The sequence below is a fragment of the Scophthalmus maximus genome, chromosome 9 (assembly GCF_022379125.1).
Source record: "Scophthalmus maximus strain ysfricsl-2021 chromosome 9, ASM2237912v1, whole genome shotgun sequence".
Classification (NCBI taxonomy): Eukaryota; Metazoa; Chordata; class Actinopteri; order Pleuronectiformes; family Scophthalmidae; genus Scophthalmus; species Scophthalmus maximus.
This window is the reverse complement of record NC_061523.1, coordinates 13,305,145-13,323,553: the sequence shown is the minus strand read 5'-3', so window position 1 is coordinate 13,323,553 and position 18,409 is coordinate 13,305,145. Positions and strand designations below refer to the sequence as shown.

The following is an 18,409-nucleotide window of genomic DNA, read 5'->3' as shown; positions in this document are numbered from 1 at the left end:
TACAGTTACCATCCCTATCGAAGACTGCCACACTCTGGCCAAGAGCGGCCCTTTCCGTTCAACACACCAAACAGCACAAGGTGGGGTAAAGGAGAAGGTGATAGTGACTAGTTGAGGCAAAAACAAAGCATGCTATTATTATCATTATTATTATCATTATTATTGTCATTATTGTGTTGAGCTAGTGTCAGCAAAATCGTTCTCTACATTTGTGAAAAGATTATTTAATCACGGAATGTCCTTATTGGTTGAGAGTAAAACAAGATTAGAATGAAAGAGGTGAACCTAGACCTTTAAAGCAATCCGTTCTATAGCTCTGTGTTCCGTGAACTAATAATTAAAAAGGTTTTCTGTTACACAGAAACAATAAAAATAATATTCAATTAAAACAAACACCATTATGTCAATATTTCAATTATGTAAGTATTCAGTGTAAACATTGGAGTCTAACCTCTAGAGGAGAGTCAGGTTCATCCAGGATGCTCTTTTCAATCTGCATCCGCTGCATCGTCCCTGTAGAACTGGGCTCCATGATCAGCACGTTCTGACTACCAGCTCTGCCGAACTTACAGTCACTCTTTCTGGAGTCAGTCGTCCTGCACACCTCGTAGTTGTACACGTGTTGGAGAGTCCCTGTCCCCAAAGTGTCTGAGTAACGTGGTGGATAATATGGAATCACAGGGAGATTGGAGTGATACAGGACGCGAGACTGTCTCCACCTGTAGATCTTCACTGAGATAATAACCACTAGACACGTGATGAAGAGGAAGGAGACTACAGCCAGAGCCAACACTAAGTAAAAAGTCAGGTTGTCGTTGTACTCCTTGTCGTGAGTAAAGTCAGTGAACTCCGACAGCACTTCAGGGAAGCTGTCCGCCACCGCCACGTTAACAACGACTGTAGCTGAACGAGAGGGCTGCCCGTTGTCCTCCACTATCACAGTCAGTCTCTGTTTCACTGCATCTTTATCAGTCACTTGACGGATCGTTCTGATTTCTCCATTCTGTGAGCCCACTTCAAACAGCGCCCTGTCGGTGGCTTTCTGCAGTTTGTAGGAGAGCCAGGCATTCTGTCCAGAGTCCACATCAACAGCCACCACTTTAGTGACCAGATAGCCCACATCTGCTGAACGAGGCACCATCTCAGCCACCAGAGAGCCACCAGTCTGGACTGGGTACAGGACCTGAGGGGGGTTGTCGTTCTGGTCCTGGATCAGTACTTTCACTGTCACGTTACTACTGAGAGGAGGAGAGCCTCCGTCCTGAGCTTTGACCCGGAACTGGAAATCTTTGATCTGCTCGTAGTCAAAAGAGCGCACTGCATGGATGACTCCACTATCAGCACTAACCGACACGTATGAGGAGACTGGCACTCCGTTAACAGAGGAGTCCTCCAGTATGTAAGAAACTCGGGCATTCTGGTTCCAGTCAGCGTCTCTAGCTTTCACTGTGAATATCGAGAGACCTGGTGTGTTGTTCTCTACAATGTAGGCCTCATATGAGCTGCTCTCAAAGACAGGCGCGTTGTCATTCACATCAGAGATCTGTAAGGTGAGAGTGACGCTGCTGGAGAGGGAGGGCACTCCCTCATCAGAGCACGTCACTGTTATATTATACTCAGAGGCTCTCTCTCGGTCCAACTCACTGTCTGTTACTAAGCTGTAGAAATTATTTGATGTCGACATTATGGTCAAAGGTGTGTTATCGTTGATAAAACAGTGAACTTTACCGTTTTCATTTGAATCTGGATCTTGAACGTTCATCATCGCTACGACAGTTTTCGGTGTAGAATTTTCAGATATCATGTTCGATTTTGACATAATATTAATCGTGGGTTTGTTGTCGTTCGTATCCACCACTTCAACATGGACTTTACATGAATCTGTGAGTCCACCATCATCACTTGCACGTATGTTAATATGGTAATTCCGCGCATTTTCATAATCAATATTTCCAATCAACCTAATCTCGCCGTTTTCTTGGTTTATCTGAAACAGCGCATGCGCTTGATCTAAACTGTTTGTGATTGAATATTTTATTCTACCATTCGTTCCATGATCTGCATCTGATGCAGTCACACTGGTGACAGTCGTCCCTTCTGGGGCATTTTCTAAAACAGTGGCTGTGTAGATGGACTGAGAGAAAACAGGAGCATTGTCATTGGCGTCTAACACCGTGATGAGAATCCGAATTGTCCCCGACATCTGCGGGTCTCCTCCATCAAAAGCTGTTAAGACCAGAGACACCGACTCTTCCCTCTCTCTGTCCAGAGGCTTCTGTAAAATCATTTCTACCTTCTCTGTTCCGTCACCTTGACTGTCCCGTTTCAGTACAAAATTATCAGTTGGCTTAAGCTCGTATTTCTGAAGACCATTCTTGCCGACATCAAGATCTATTGCTCTATCCAACACAAATTTTGCTCCAATTACAGCAGATTCGCTGATTTTAAAACTGACTTCGTTTTTTTCAAAGGTGGGAGGATTGTCATTTATATCTGAAATTTCGACTGTGACACTGTAAAACTCCATGGGGTTCTCTAGAATAATCTGAAAGTGTAAAGCACAGGGCGTAGTTTGCCTGCAAATCGCTTCTCTGTCTATTCTCTCTTTGATGAGGAGGACTCCGCGCTCCTTCTTCAGCTCCATGTACCCCGCACCGTCTCCGGTGTAAACGCGAGCTTTGCCCGATTTCAGTCGTTTTACGTCTAAACCCAGATCCCGAGCAATGTGACCTACTAAAGAGCCACTCGGCATTTCCTCCGGGATGGAGTAGCTGACCTGGCCGAGCACTGCACTGAGATGGAGGACCGAGAAAAACAACAGTACTTGCCGTCTCATTGTTCTGTTCGACATTGTCCTCGTGAATTTGAATGCGACGAATTATAATCCACAAAGGCCGGATATCAATAGTCCATCACAAAACCAGGTATCACTCAATAATTGTCCGAATCCGTAAAAACAACAAAAAAAGAGCCGTTCAACTGTCGTCGTTTCAGTGTCCACCGACGTTGTAACCCGATGTCTTTCTTCCTCTGTCTGATATCATGGTTCTGGGGGAGGTTTCTCTTTAAATCTACCATGGAACATCAACACACTGGCCAACAGCGGCCCTAAGAGTACAGAGCAATGAACTACAGAACATCCCTGGAATAAAAACACTGTACACGAGAGAAAACCTCTTGATGTGTAACAGGAGAGGAGAAGGGACATAACAGAATAAAACACTGGGCAATAGAAGGCTTATACGTTAGTTAAAAATAACTTATTTTTTTACAATTCAATTAAACCCAGTGATGAAATAATTAATATTAAACCCATTGTGATGCATGGATTAAGAGTTTACTGTACATATTTTTTTTACCATGCACCAATGAGTAGGAGTCAAATAATGTCTCATATGTTTTGTCCACTTTAAAAGATAGATTCATCGATGGACAAAAAGACCATTCGTGATTTTCTAGAGGGCCAGCAGTTTAATAAGACGTGGACTCCAACAGCGGAAGGATTATCTGTACGATTTTAGGCTATCACTATTTCAATAAATATATATAATATCAAATAACAATATGTCAGTTATTTGTTAAATCATTGAGTGGTCACACCCCAAACCCATTGAAATTACAAATGCGCAAAAATACGCAAGCAAATACACGTGCCATGAAAAAGAGCATGGAGAAAAAGGTCGAAGGCAAAATCATTGCCTCTGTCCATGGTGCTGAATACACGTGGTGCCCTGCTATATACAATATCATTTACAAAGAAAATGCAAACACATTACAATTATAATTGAGCCCTCAGTAACTAACCTCTAGGGGAGAGTCTGGTTCATCCAGGATGCTCTTTTCACTCTGCATCCTCTGCATCGTCCCTGTAGAACTGGGCTCCATGATCAGCACGTTCTGACTACCAGCTCTGCCGAACTTACAGTCACTCTTTCTGGAGTCAGTCGTCCTGCACACCTCGTAGTTGTACACGTGTTGGAGAGTCCCTGTCCCCAAAGTGTCCGAGTAACGTGGTGGATAATATGGAATCACAGGGAGATTGGAGTGATACAGGACGCGAGACTGTCTCCACCTGTAGATCTTCACTGAGATAATAACCACTAGACACGTGATGAAGAGGAAGGAGACTACAGCCAGAGCCAACACTAAGTAAAAAGTCAGGTTGTCGTTGTACTCCTTGTCATGCGTAAAGTCAGTGAACTCCGACAGCACTTCAGGGAAGCTGTCCGCCACCGCCACGTTAACAACGACTGTAGCTGAACGAGAGGGCTGCCCGTTGTCCTCCACTATCACAGTCAGTCTCTGTTTCACTGCATCTTTATCAGTCACTTGACGGATCGTTCTGATTTCTCCATTCTGTGAGCCCACTTCAAACAGCGCCCTGTCGGTGGCTTTCTGCAGTTTGTAGGAGAGCCAGGCATTCTGTCCAGAGTCCACATCAACAGCCACCACTTTAGTGACCAGATAGCCCACATCTGCTGAACGAGGCACCATCTCAGCCACCAGAGAGCCACCAGTCTGGACTGGGTACAGGACCTGAGGGGGGTTGTCGTTCTGGTCCTGGATCAGTACTTTCACTGTCACGTTACTACTGAGAGGAGGAGAGCCTCCGTCCTGAGCTTTGACCCGGAACTGGAAATCTTTGATCTGCTCGTAGTCAAAAGAGCGCACTGCATGGATGACTCCACTATCAGCACTAACCGACACGTATGAGGAGACTGGCACTCCGTTAACAGAGGAGTCCTCCAGTATGTAAGAAACTCGGGCATTCTGGTTCCAGTCAGCGTCTCTGGCTTTCACTGTGAATATCGAGAGACCTGGTGTGTTGTTCTCTACAATGTAGGCCTCATATGAGCTGCTCTCAAAGACAGGCGCGTTGTCATTCACATCAGAGATCTGTAAGGTGAGAGTGACGCTGCTGGAGAGGGAGGGCACTCCCTCATCAGAGCACGTCACTGTTATATTATATCGACAAGCGAGCTCTCGGTCTAAAGCGACCTCTGTGAGTAAAGTGTAAAATCCATTCAACGTAGTTTGTATTTTGAAAGGAATGTTATCGTCTATATTACACTGCACTTTTCCATTATTCTCCGAATCTGGGTCGCTTATGCTTAACATGGCGACAACCGTGTTCGGAGGCGAGTCCTCAACAATAGATTCGGATTTAGAAACAATATTCATGTGAGGGTTGTTGTCGTTTATATCAATCACATCAACTATCACTTTAGTTGAATCGGACAGTCCCCCGCTGTCTATTACTTCAATATCGATCTGATAAACGGTTGCCTTTTCATAATCTATGTCGCCGATCAGGACAATGTCACCACTTTTTGAGTCAATTTTAAATAATTCATAGAGAAGACGTTTGCTGGGAGATATCATATATGATACTTCTCCGTTTGAGCCAATGTCTTTGTCAGATGCACTGACAGTGGTTACGCTCGTGCCTTTTGCAGAATTTTCTATTATTTTTGCTCTGTACAGCGGTTTGGCGAACGTGGGTGCGTTGTCGTTCGCATCCAACACGTTGATAAATATCTGCATTGTTCCCGACATCTGCGGCTCTCCTCCATCTTTAGCAGTCAGTAACAGTGAAATGTAATGCTGCTTTTCTCGATCGAGTGGCTTCTGCAGCACCATCTCTGCCTTCGTACTCCCGTCCGCCTGATTCTCTAGTTTTAATACGAAGTTATCGGTTGGAGTAAGTGAGTATTGCTGTAAGCCATTCATCCCAATGTCGGAATCAATAGCTTTTTCTAACACGAATTTCGATCCTATGACGGCGGACTCGCTGATTTCGAAGCGTTTTTCTGCGTTTGTGAAACTGGGCGTATTGTCGTTTATATCGGTGATTTCCACAGTTACGCGGAACAACTCCATTGGATTTTCCAGAATCAACTGGAAATGCAAAGCACAAGGCGTCGTCTCGCCACACAACGCCTCTCTGTCTATCCTCTCCTGCATGAGGAGGACCCCCCTCTCTCTATTCAGCCCGATGTACTCCACGCCGCCTCCTGTATAGACACGAGCTTTGCCTGATCTTAACCTTTTAAGATCCAAACCTAAATCATGCGCTATGTTGCCAACGACAGAGCCTTTGGCCATTTCTTCGGGGACGGAGTAGGAAACCTGCCCGATCACGTAGCTGAGACCGAGGGCCCAGAGAATCAACAGTACTTGCCGTCTCATTGTTCTGTCCGACGTCGTTGCGCTTCCTTCACTGTACCATTAAAAGGAAAAACATTCCCGTTGCAGTCAAAGAAAAATTGGTCAAACAAAGAAGAGTGATAATAAAAAAGAACAAAATCCAACTATGAAAGCTCAACAATGTGTCCAGTTAGACCTTTCTTTGCAGTGATTCAGCGCAGACTGTGAATTCTGCCTTTCTCTGATTGTGTCCAACGTATCGACTCGAAGGGGCAGGACACAGACACAACTAACATGCACTGCATGGTGACTCGCTTGTCAACAGCGACCCTTTGAGTTGACACAACAAATTACACGTACTATATAGAAGTTCAGTGCAAAGTAACACTGAAAACAAGGCAAAGTTAAAACCAGAGTCGCCGTTGACTTAGTACTTAGATGTTCAAAGAACAAATTATTTGATGAAGACTTCTGTTATTTAATTTTTTTATATTTGAATGTTGTAATTAGAAAAGAGCTGTGACTGTATAAATGATATAAATACATCAGCTGCAGCCAACATGAAACATATATACAGCCCCTTTACTGGTGTTAGAGAGCTTTACTTTTCGCTGTCCTTGGTGCTGAACAAGAACACAACCTAGATATTTATATTTGGTCTTTTACGGAATCCTACTGAAGGCAATTATGGCTTATGGATGTAATGCACCAATACATTGACAATGATTTGCGTTAAAAGAGACGGATTTATGATTGTTAAAGTTGTCTAACCTCTAGAGGAGAGTCAGGTTCATCCAGGATGCTCTTTTCACTCTGCATCCTCTGCATCGTCCCTGTAGAACTGGGCTCCATGATCAGCACGTTCTGACTACCAGCTCTGCCGAACTTACAGTCACTCTTTCTGGAGTCAGTCGTCCTGCACACCTCGTAGTTGTACACGTGTTGGAGAGTCCCTGTCCCCAAAGTGTCCGAGTAACGTGGTGGATAATATGGAATCACAGGGAGATTGGAGTGATACAGGACGCGAGACTGTCTCCACCTGTAGATCTTCACTGAGATAATAACCACTAGACACGTGATGAAGAGGAAGGAGACTACAGCCAGAGCCAACACTAAGTAAAAAGTCAGGTTGTCGTTGTACTCCTTGTCGTGAGTAAAGTCAGTGAACTCCGACAGCACTTCAGGGAAGCTGTCCGCCACCGCCACGTTAACAACGACTGTAGCTGAACGAGAGGGCTGCCCGTTGTCCTCCACTATCACAGTCAGTCTCTGTTTCACTGCATCTTTATCAGTCACTTGACGGATCGTTCTGATTTCTCCATTCTGTGAGCCCACTTCAAACAGCGCCCTGTCGGTGGCTTTCTGCAGTTTGTAGGAGAGCCAGGCATTCTGTCCAGAGTCCACATCAACAGCCACCACTTTAGTGACCAGATAGCCCACATCTGCTGAACGAGGCACCATCTCAGCCACCAGAGAGCCACCAGTCTGGACTGGGTACAGGACCTGAGGGGGGTTGTCGTTCTGGTCCTGGATCAGTACTTTCACTGTCACGTTACTACTGAGAGGAGGAGAGCCTCCGTCCTGAGCTTTGACCCGGAACTGGAAATCTTTGATCTGCTCGTAGTCAAAAGAGCGCACTGCATGGATGACTCCACTATCAGCACTAACCGACACGTATGAGGAGACTGGCACTCCGTTAACAGAGGAGTCCTCCAGTATGTAAGAAACTCGGGCATTCTGGTTCCAGTCAGCGTCTCTGGCTTTCACTGTGAATATGGAGAGACCTGGTGTGTTGTTCTCTACAATGTAGGCCTCATATGAGCTGCTCTCAAAGACAGGCGCGTTGTCATTCACATCAGAGATCTGTAAGGTGAGAGTGACGCTGCTGGAGAGGGAGGGCACTCCCTCATCAGAGCACGTCACTGATATATTATACTCAGAGGCTCTCTCTCGGTCCAACTCACTGTCTGTTACCAGGCTAAAGAATTTCTTCGACGTAGTTTTCATTAGAAATGGCATGTGATCTCCGATATAACATGCGACTTTTCCGTTTTCCCCAGAGTCAGGATCTTGAACATTAAATATAGTCACCACAGTTCCTGGCTTAGAATTTTCTGATATCGAATTCGTCTTCGACATTATATTAATGGAGGGGTGATTGTCGTTCGTATCGGTCACTTCAACAATAATCTTACACGAATCTGTCAGTCCCCCATCGTCACTAGCTTGTACGTGTATTTCATAGTGCTGCGCCTTTTCATAATCCAGGTTTCCAGTTAATGACACCACACCGCTGTCTTCATCTATTCTAAACATAACAGGGACATCATCCAACGTGTTTGTTATCGAATACGTTACTTTTCCATTAGAGCCTTCATCTGCATCTACAGCACTAACGGTACTCAAAACGGTGCCCTGTGGAGCAGTCTCCGTTATAGTGAGTTTATATACTTCATGCGTAAATACTGGGGCATTGTCATTCGCGTCAAGCACTGAAATTTCTACTCTCATTGTTCCCGACAGCTGAGGATCACCACCGTCAACGGCTGTGAGCGTCAAGGAGAGGTGCTCGTGCGTTTCCCTGTCTAGTTGTTTTTGCAAAACCATTTCCACTTTTTTACTACCGTCTTGCTGATTTTGGAGTTTTAGATGGAAGTTGTCTGTGGGTTTAAGCGAATAACTCTGCAATCCGTTAACGCCGACGTCTAGATCCATCGCTCTCTCCAGCACAAATTTCGCCCCGATGACCGCCGACTCACTGATCCTGAATCTCATCTCATCCTTCTTGAAGCTGGGCGCATTATCGTTAATGTCGTTGATTTCGACCGTAACTGTAAAGAATTCAATCGGCTCCTCCAGTGTAATCTGAAGATGTAGAGCGCACGGTGTTGTCTGTCCGCAGAGCGCCTCTCTGTCGATCCTCTCCTTCACGAGCAGGGCTCCTCTGTCTTTATTCAGCTCAATGTATTCCGCATTGTCCTCCGTGTATATGCGAGCTTTACCCGACTTCAGCCGTTTGACGTCTAACCCTAAATCCTGCGCTATGTTTCCAACTAGAGAGCCCTTTGTCATTTCCTCGGGGACGGAGTAGGTGACCTGCCCGCACACTGAGCCGAGGGAAAAAATCGAGACGAACAACAGTACTTGCCGTCTCATTGTTCTGTCCCACGTTTTATATTCGACGAATCCTGTCGACGTAAAGAGTGCTGTGTCCCAAAAGCGTTAATGTTCCTCTATCACAACGTGTTCGACAGGAAGGTCGATTATCTCCGTGATTTCTGAATTCGAGAAATGAACGAAGCGCAGTGTCGATATGTCCGGGCTTCTGCGACGACGCCAGTGTGCCGTGTGAGTCTCTTTCTCTGGTTTTTTATAACCAAATGACAGGAGAGGCTTCTACGCTGGTCAACAGCGGCGCTGAGAGTCCAAAGACTCGCACTGCAGGAAACTACACTGTAGGAGGTTCAGTATGAAGAAATACATAGGACTTGGAGTCCGTACAAAACAAATAGATCGCGTCACTTAGTATGATTCCCGAGCAACACCTTATGTTACAGGGTGAATTATAAATGAAGTCAGACATCAAACTGCGTACCATTAGTAATGATTATTTAACAAGGATGTTGGATGAAATAACGGTATCATCAGACCATGCTACATTACTTGGATTAATATATAATTAGTGACATCTTTTACATTTCAGATGATAAACTGAGCACTGGGAAGGAACATTATATAGTCAATCAATCAGCAGATCGTAAAACGTATTTTCCAGCTGGAACTTTTCAGCCACATCCTACCAAGGAAACTACACTGTTTATCTGAGCTCGTTGTTCACTCCACAGATGGAACACAAGACGACTTGTCACCATACATAAACCCACCAATACTGTTCTCTGACTTTTAATCTTATAATACAACATATCTTTACTGACTACTGCCTATTACTGTACACAGAGTTGAACTGCAATTCAAAGTGACTTTTTACCCTACATTTTTCAACTCGTTTGTTCACCTTCCACAGTTCCATACTTTCAAACACGCAGCTCTTTGGATAAAGTTGGAGCAGGAATTCAGATGAAGTGACATGTTCTGCTTCACTGAAACACACTGAACAACATGAGAGCCACATGAGGACCTTAATCACAGCAAATCTCGGCAAGGTGACTATTCATCTGTTGACGTGCTTGTGTCTTGCCTTCATGACAAAGAGGTGATCAGCAGGTAGAGAGACAGCATGGACAGCAAGAACAATGCTAGTGACCATTTGTTTTCTACCATGCAGGCACAGCCAGTTCAACCTTGTTCTGGAGGGACTGTGGTGGCCCTGATAACAATAACATCACATAGCTCAGAGCTCACTGTCACTCTGTATCCCTCCGGTCTGCAGCTGCAAAATAGAGGATTGCCTACAAATGCCACAGGATGCTAAGAACACAAGAAAATATTAAAGTGTAAAGAAACGTTGAAAATGTACATTCATAGATATGCTAGAGCATTTTTCTGTAAAGGGATGGTGATGTCGAGATGTCTCCTGTATTGATGGGGCATCATTTTTTGAGTATTACGCTGATGATTTTTCTCACATATCACTGTCCAAGACACTGGTGCTGAATGTGTGTTTAAGGATGTTGGTTTCTTTCAAAATTAGTGATAAAAAAAAAAAAATCTACTTTTGGAAAAACCCCAACAGCTTACAAATTGTTTTTGAAATCCATAAAATTCATTCACTACCAGATGTGAATAAAATGTACTTATATCACTACATTATGCCTTAATTTAAAGTCACTACACTTTTAAACTTCAGTTAACAGTTAAAACAAGGAGCTAACGACTTCAGGCATAAGCTTTAGTAAGGAAATATATGACATACACATTTTTGTTATCAAACAGTATGTCAGCAAGTACGAAAGGAGGAATGTTATGAATAAGTAATGCATGTGGATGCAGTGGGCATTTCACCCAAAGAGAAACAGCTTTGTCTGTTGATCGGTGTTGTTCCATGTAAAACTTGTTCTCTCAATTTCTTATCAAATGATTGACAGCAACTGAATCATACAAAAAAGGCTATTGCTACAAGCGAGGTTATAAAGAATAGAAACAAATCGGTTAGAATTGTATATATTTTCTGTGTTACTACCAAAAACAAGTCCTTCTACGTTTCATGGACAGGAAAATGTTGGGATAGTAAAGACAATGATAAAACAACAGAATATTTAATGTTTAAAAATGTTGAACTGAATATAACTATGTGCAGGATTTATCAAATAATATAAATATGAAGAGTTGGATACTGAGGGTGTGTTTTTTCAAACCTTTAAGGAAAGTTTCTTGAAAAGATAAAAATATAGCCACAGAAAGAAGGACCAGTGAATTAGCTTGAAATTCGTTTTACGAGTCACCAGTTTTGTTTGCAGAATGTTGACAAGGAAAAAAAAAACATGGTGCTATAAAGGGTGTTGTGTAACACTATGTGTCATGAGACGAACCTCTAGAGGAGAGTCAGGTTCATCCAGGATGCTCTTTTCACTCTGCATCCTCTGCATCGTCCCTGTAGAACTGGGCTCCATGATCAGCACGTTCTGACTACCAGCTCTGCCGAACTTACAGTCACTCTTTCTGGAGTCAGTCGTCCTGCACACCTCGTAGTTGTACACGTGTTGGAGAGTCCCTGTCCCCAAAGTGTCCGAGTAACGTGGTGGATAATATGGAATCACAGGGAGATTGGAGTGATACAGGACGCGAGACTGTCTCCACCTGTAGATCTTCACTGAGATAATAACCACTAGACACGTGATGAAGAGGAAGGAGACTACAGCCAGAGCCAACACTAAGTAAAAAGTCAGGTTGTCGTTGTACTCCTTGTCGTGAGTAAAGTCAGTGAACTCCGACAGCACTTCAGGGAAGCTGTCCGCCACCGCCACGTTAACAACGACTGTAGCTGAACGAGAGGGCTGCCCGTTGTCCTCCACTATCACAGTCAGTCTCTGTTTCACTGCATCTTTATCAGTCACTTGACGGATCGTTCTGATTTCTCCATTCTGTGAGCCCACTTCAAACAGCGCCCTGTCGGTGGCTCTCTGCAGTTTGTAGGAGAGCCAGGCATTCTGTCCAGAGTCCACATCAACAGCCACCACTTTAGTGACCAGATAGCCCACATCTGCTGAACGAGGCACCATCTCAGCCACCAGAGAGCCACCAGTCTGGACTGGGTACAGGACCTGAGGGGGGTTGTCGTTCTGGTCCTGGATCAGTACTTTCACTGTCACGTTACTACTGAGAGGAGGAGAGCCTCCGTCCTGAGCTTTGACCCGGAACTGGAAATCTTTGATCTGCTCGTAGTCAAAAGAGCGCACTGCATGGATGACTCCACTATCAGCACTAACCGACACGTATGAGGAGACTGGCACTCCGTTAACAGAGGAGTCCTCCAGTATGTAAGAAACTCGGGCATTCTGGTTCCAGTCAGCGTCTTTGGCTTTCACTGTGAATATCGAGAGACCTGGTGTGTTGTTCTCTACAATGTAGGCCTCATATGAGCTGCTCTCAAAGACAGGCGCGTTGTCATTCACATCAGAGATCTGTAAGGTGAGAGTGACGCTGCTGGAGAGGGAGGGCACTCCCTCATCAGAGCACGTCACTGTTATGTTATACTCAGAGGCTCTTTCTCGATCCAACTCACTGTCTGTTACTAAGCTGTAGAAATCATTAGTTGATGATTTTAAAGTGAAAGGCATATTTTCATTGATAAAACATTGAACTTTTCCATTTTCTCCTGAGTCTTTGTCTTCAATATTTATCATTGTAACGACTGTATTAAGTTTGGCATCTTCTGAAATCACAGTTGATTTCGACATTATGTTAATTTCAGGGTTGTTGTCATTAACATCTTGAACATCGATTATTAACTTACATGAGTCTGTGAGTCCTCCCTCGTCACTCGCACGTAAATTTATTTGAAAATTTCGTGACTCTTCGAAATCAATGTTTCCAATCAAAGTAACTTCACCAGTTTCCTTGTTTATTTTAAATACTCTTCTTACATCATCTAACGTATTTGTGATGGAATATGCTATTTTACCATTCGAGCCTTGATCTGCATCTGAAGCTGTAACAGTGGCCACAACTGTTCCTTTAGGTGAATTCTCAGTAACTGTCGCTTTGTATGTGGACTGTGTAAAAACAGGAGCGTTATCATTGATGTCTAAAACCGTAATAAGAATCATCATTGTTCCTGACATCTGCGGCTCTCCTCCATCTACAGCCGTTAACACCAGAGATATCTGCTCCTGCTTCTCTCTGTCTAAAGGTTTCTGCAGCACCATCTCGACGTTCTTATTTCCATCAGCATTACTGTGAACTTTCAGAGCAAAATTATCTGTTGGTTTTAAATCGTAGTTTTTAAGATCATTGGTTCCGACATCAAGATCCACAGCTCTTTCTAGAACAAATTTTGCCCCGGTGATCGCTGACTCGCTAATTCTAAATTCGATTTTCCCTTCCTCAAATGTTGGAGCGTTATCATTAATGTCGGTGATCTGGATAGTAACGGTGTAAAATTCCATCGGATTCTCCAGAATAATCTGGAAATGTAAAGCGCATGGCGTCGTCTGTCTGCAGAGCGCCTCCCTGTCGATTCTCTCTTTGACGAGGAGGACTCCTCTTTCTCTGTTCAGCTCGACATACTCGTCGCTGCCTCGACTATAAATTCGACCTTTACCAGACACCAGACGTTTGGTTTGTAAACCTAAATCATGAGCTATGTTACCCACTACAGATCCCTTGGTCATCTCCTCCGGTATTGTGTAGCTGACCTGCCCAGTTACGGAGCCGAGGGAGAGAAGGGAGATCAACAGCAGCGCCGGTTCTCTCATTGTTCCGCCCGAGTGTTTTCTCTGCGATGTTCCACAGTCCAGCTAAATATCCCCAAAACGGAAATCCATCCCACGGTCAAGAATTAATGTTGAAACGATAAAATCCACACAACGTAAACAACGGGCTCGATGGTCGAACTCTCTGTTCTCAGAAAAGCTTCAGATTCCGAATGTCTGTTCTTTTCCGTCGTGATCTCTCTGAATAATGTCGAGGATACAGGGGAGGTGCTGCTACAGCTCTACTCTGTCTTCAACAATCTGGTCAACAGCGGCCCTAAGAGTTCATAATGCACAACTGCAGACAACCGTCATGAATGAATCTGCCAAAAGATTGACACTGAAGAAGGACCAACTTTAGATGAGTCAACAAGAGCCATGAAAGACACATTATGTCCACAAACGGTGAGTCGCCACTTCAACAGTTTACAGTTCTGCTATCTCACTTTTGTTTGAAGCTCCTGTTATATTAATATTTCCACAAAAACACAAACATGACTGAAATTATCAAAGACAAAAGAGTTTGAAATAGATCATCATCATATAAGGAAAAATTAAATAGGAAACTAAACTGTAAGCTAAAGAAAAACATTGTCAAAAGAGGAAAAGTTTTGCCTTTTTTTTGCTGTCCGAGGTTCTTAAAAGATGAGAGTCTTGATGTATAAAGACTTGACCATCAGGAGAACTTTCATGGGAGACAGAATGACTATATTCACCAGTTTGACCATACGGACATGAAAAACGTCACTGATGTTTGTTAAAAAAAAACTTATAAGCTAATGTTAAAAAGAAAACCTGTGTATATAATGAATATTCAATAAATCCATGCAGCGAACTGTCAAGCTGGACAAAAAATTGACTAACTGTCCTCACCAAATCACAAAACAAAACCACCTGACTCCCTCTGAGCAAGGTTTCACATTAGAGGACCAATACAGTGATTTCATAATTGCAATATTATGAAGAATTCTGAGTTAAATAGGCAAAAATTGTAATGACAAAATTCAAGTGGTTAAAATACTTATAGCAAACAAATGCAAATGAATGAATGAAAGGAATGTTCTGAAATTTATATTAAGGTAGTGTTACCCCTAAAGCAGGAATGTGTACACTTTGAAACGTAACAGGTGCATTTTAAATAATTACACAGTCTAGTGATTCAACAAAAACTTATAAAGTGTTGTCCATGGTTTTCGGAAAATGGTGGAACAATGTGCAAACATTTGGTATCAAGACAAGACAACACTGAAAGAGATTTGAAAGCAAAAAGGCCAGACACTATTTACCGAACCTCTAGAGGAGAGTCTGGTTCATCCAGGATGCTCTTTTCACTCTGCATCCTCTGCATCGTCCCTGTAGAACTGGGCTCCATGATCAGCACGTTCTGACTACCAGCTCTGCCGAACTTACAGTCACTCTTTCTGGAGTCAGTCGTCCTGCACACCTCGTAGTTGTACACGTGTTGGAGAGTCCCTGTCCCCAAAGTGTCTGAGTAACGTGGTGGATAATATGGAATCACAGGGAGATTGGAGTGATACAGGACGCGAGACTGTCTCCACCTGTAGATCTTCACTGAGATAATAACCACTAGACACGTGATGAAGAGGAAGGAGACTACAGCCAGAGCCAACACTAAGTAAAAAGTCAGGTTGTCGTTGTACTCCTTGTCGTGAGTAAAGTCAGTGAACTCCGACAGCACTTCAGGGAAGCTGTCCGCCACCGCCACGTTAACAACGACTGTAGCTGAACGAGAGGGCTGCCCGTTGTCCTCCACTATCACAGTCAGTCTCTGTTTCACTGCATCTTTATCAGTCACTTGACGGATCGTTCTGATTTCTCCATTCTGTGAGCCCACTTCAAACAGCGCCCTGTCGGTGGCTCTCTGCAGTTTGTAGGAGAGCCAGGCATTCTGTCCAGAGTCCACATCAACAGCCACCACTTTAGTGACCAGATAGCCCACATCTGCTGAACGAGGCACCATCTCAGCCACCAGAGAGCCACCAGTCTGGACTGGGTACAGGACCTGAGGGGGGTTGTCGTTCTGGTCCTGGATCAGTACTTTCACTGTCACGTTACTGCTGAGAGGAGGAGAGCCTCCGTCCTGAGCTTTGACCCGGAACTGGAAATCTTTGATCTGCTCGTAGTCAAAAGAGCGCACTGCATGGATGACTCCACTATCAGCACTAACCGACACGTATGAGGAGACTGGCACTCCGTTAACAGAGGAGTCCTCCAGTATGTAAGAAACTCGGGCATTCTGGTTCCAGTCAGCGTCTGTGGCTTTCACTGTGAATATGGAGAGACCTGGTGTGTTGTTCTCTACAATGTAGGCCTCATATGAGCTGCTCTCAAAGACAGGCGCGTTGTCATTCACATCAGAGATCTGTAAGGTGAGAGTGACGCTGCTGGAGAGGGAGGGCACTCCCTCATCAGAGCACGTCACTGTTATGTTATACTCAGAGGCTCTCTCTCGGTCCAACTCACTGTCTGTCACTACAGAAAAGAAATTGTTTGTTGATAATTTAATGGCAAAGGGAATATTTTCATTTAAAGCACACATTACCTTGCCGTTTTCATTTGCGTCTGGATCTTGTATGTTAAGCATTGTCACAACCGTTCCCGGTTTCACGTTCTCAGATACTGTGTTTGAATTAGACATGATGTTGATGGATGGAGGGTTATCATTTGTATCTGTCACCTCGACAATCACTTTACATGCATCGGATAATCCTCCCTGGTCTGACACCTGAACGTCCAGCTCGTAAAGTCTCCTTTTTTCGTAATCTACATTTCCGGTTAAAGTCAATTCTCCCTTAGCTGCATCAATCTTAAAGAGACTCGCTGCTCCTGATTTTGAAATCGTGTATGCTACTTTTCCGTTAGCGCCTTTGTCTATATCAGTAGCCATTACTGTCGTTATTACAGTGCCGACAGGAGCGTTCTCTATCACGCTTGCCTTGTACTCAGCTTTTGAACAAACGGGAGGATTATCGTTCACGTCTAACACAGTTATGAGAATTTGCATAGTCCCCGAGAGCTGCGGTTCACCACCGTCCACAGCGGTCAGTATTAACGATATGTGCTCGCGTTTTTCCCGATCTAAAGGCTTCTGCAAAACCATCTCGACGTGTTTAGTCCCCTCTCCCCGGACGATGGTTTTCAGAGCGAAATTATCACTGGGTTTCAGGGCGTAGCTGTTCAACCCGTTCACACCAACATCATCATCCACGGCTTTCTCTAAGACGAATCGCGCTCCGGCGAGAGCTGATTCGGGAATTTCATATTTCATTTCAGCCCTCTCAAATGCGGGAGGGTTGTCGTTTATGTCGGTGATTTCCACAGTCACCGTGTAAAACTCCATCGGGTTTTCCAGGATCATTTGAAAATGCAGCGCACAGGGCATTGTCTGACCGCAGAGCGACTCTCGGTCTATTCTCTCTTTGACAAGGAGGACTCCTCTTTCTCTCTTCAGCTCGATATACTCTTCGCTGTTACCAGTATAAACACGGGCTTTACCAGACTTCAATCGCTCTACACCTAAACCTAAATCCTGGGCTATGTTGCCTATTAGAGCCCCCTTTGCCATTTCCTCGGGGATGGAGTAGCTGACCTGCCCGCACACCACACTGAGAGAGCGCACCGAGATAACCAACAGCACTTGCCACCACATCGTCCCGGTCGACACGTCTGTGAAGAAAATAGAAAAATATCCTCCTTTTCTTCGCCACAAGTTCCGATTTTGATCTGTGTATAGACGTATACGGTCCAAACAATGGTATTTATCCTACACTGCGGAAAAAAAGAATCCCCGTGTGCTGTCCTCGCTCATGTTGTCCATGGCGATCCAGACTGTTCACTGCCTCCCTCTACTTCCCAGTGTAATAGGTTGAGATCTAGGGGAGGAACTGTGCATGATGTTTCATCAGCCACTCGATGGCCAACAGCGTCTCTGTCTGTTCAATGAGCTGAACTACACAGTGTCTTCTTGTTGCAGTCACAATAAAGAAACGGAAACGTTTTCTAAGGGATGTTTGTTTCTGGATTTAAATGTCATATACGTACTCAAATCCACTGTGTCTACACATTACAAATTACTGATTGGAACAACTAATAACCGATGTGAATATTAAGCAATAATACAACCAAACAAAAAGTATGGGCACAAAAAAACCCAGCCACCAATAAGAGTCAAAGACTATAAAAGGAGCAAAATGCAAATCAGTTCTCACTACACCATGCGCATAGTATACTTTGGAGAGAAACAACCATTTTTTTGTGATGTCTGCATTCCTCAAATAATTTAAAAAAAAAATGTACGAAGCAACTGATGCTGTTTCAAATCAGGGTATCGGCAAGCAACTAGAAATTTAAATTTATCAAAATATATGAAT

General features: G+C 44.0%; 4 protein-coding genes across 30 annotated transcripts in view; all 4 read right to left on the bottom strand.

Annotated features, from left to right (window-relative positions):
* The window catches only part of LOC118319082 (protocadherin gamma-C5-like), a 205,374-nt gene that overhangs the window by 68,617 nt on the left and 118,348 nt on the right, over positions 1-18,409 (bottom strand). Inside the window, exon 1 of one of the 27 annotated variants that reach the window (XM_047334642.1) lies at positions 3,805-6,374. The exons of 24 other annotated variants lie outside the window; for them this stretch is intronic. In XM_047334642.1, the coding sequence (XP_047190598.1) occupies positions 3,805-6,189 (2,385 nt within the window). In that variant the 5' untranslated portion in view covers positions 6,190-6,374. Of the gene's footprint in view, positions 1-451; positions 3,171-3,804; positions 6,375-18,409 lie in introns of those variants that run through there. 2 more of the 27 variants (XM_047334651.1, XM_035649161.2) reach the window with 2 other exon arrangements.
* Positions 6,530-9,483, bottom strand: LOC124850547 (protocadherin gamma-A11-like). The gene has a single exon (XM_047334664.1). The coding sequence runs from the start codon at positions 9,301-9,303 to the stop codon at positions 6,904-6,906; it is 2,400 nt and encodes a 799-aa protein (XP_047190620.1). The 5' UTR covers positions 9,304-9,483; the 3' UTR covers positions 6,530-6,903.
* Positions 11,595-14,246, bottom strand: LOC118319081 (protocadherin beta-16-like). Its single transcript, XM_047334600.1, has one exon. The coding sequence runs from the start codon at positions 14,019-14,021 to the stop codon at positions 11,595-11,597; it is 2,427 nt and encodes an 808-aa protein (XP_047190556.1). The 5' UTR covers positions 14,022-14,246.
* Positions 14,590-17,943, bottom strand: LOC124850549 (protocadherin beta-16-like). The gene has a single exon (XM_047334667.1). The coding sequence runs from the start codon at positions 17,686-17,688 to the stop codon at positions 15,301-15,303; it is 2,388 nt and encodes a 795-aa protein (XP_047190623.1). The 5' UTR covers positions 17,689-17,943; the 3' UTR covers positions 14,590-15,300.

What these genes read in the sequence shown, in the direction of transcription:
- LOC124850549 (XM_047334667.1), bottom strand. Translation starts at nt 17,688, where the DNA reads ATGTGGTGGCAAGTGCTGTTGGTTATCTCGGTGCGCTCTCTCAGTGTG.
- LOC124850547 (XM_047334664.1), bottom strand. Translation starts at nt 9,303, where the DNA reads ATGAGACGGCAAGTACTGTTGTTCGTCTCGATTTTTTCCCTCGGCTCA.
- LOC118319081 (XM_047334600.1), bottom strand. Translation starts at nt 14,021, where the DNA reads ATGAGAGAACCGGCGCTGCTGTTGATCTCCCTTCTCTCCCTCGGCTCC.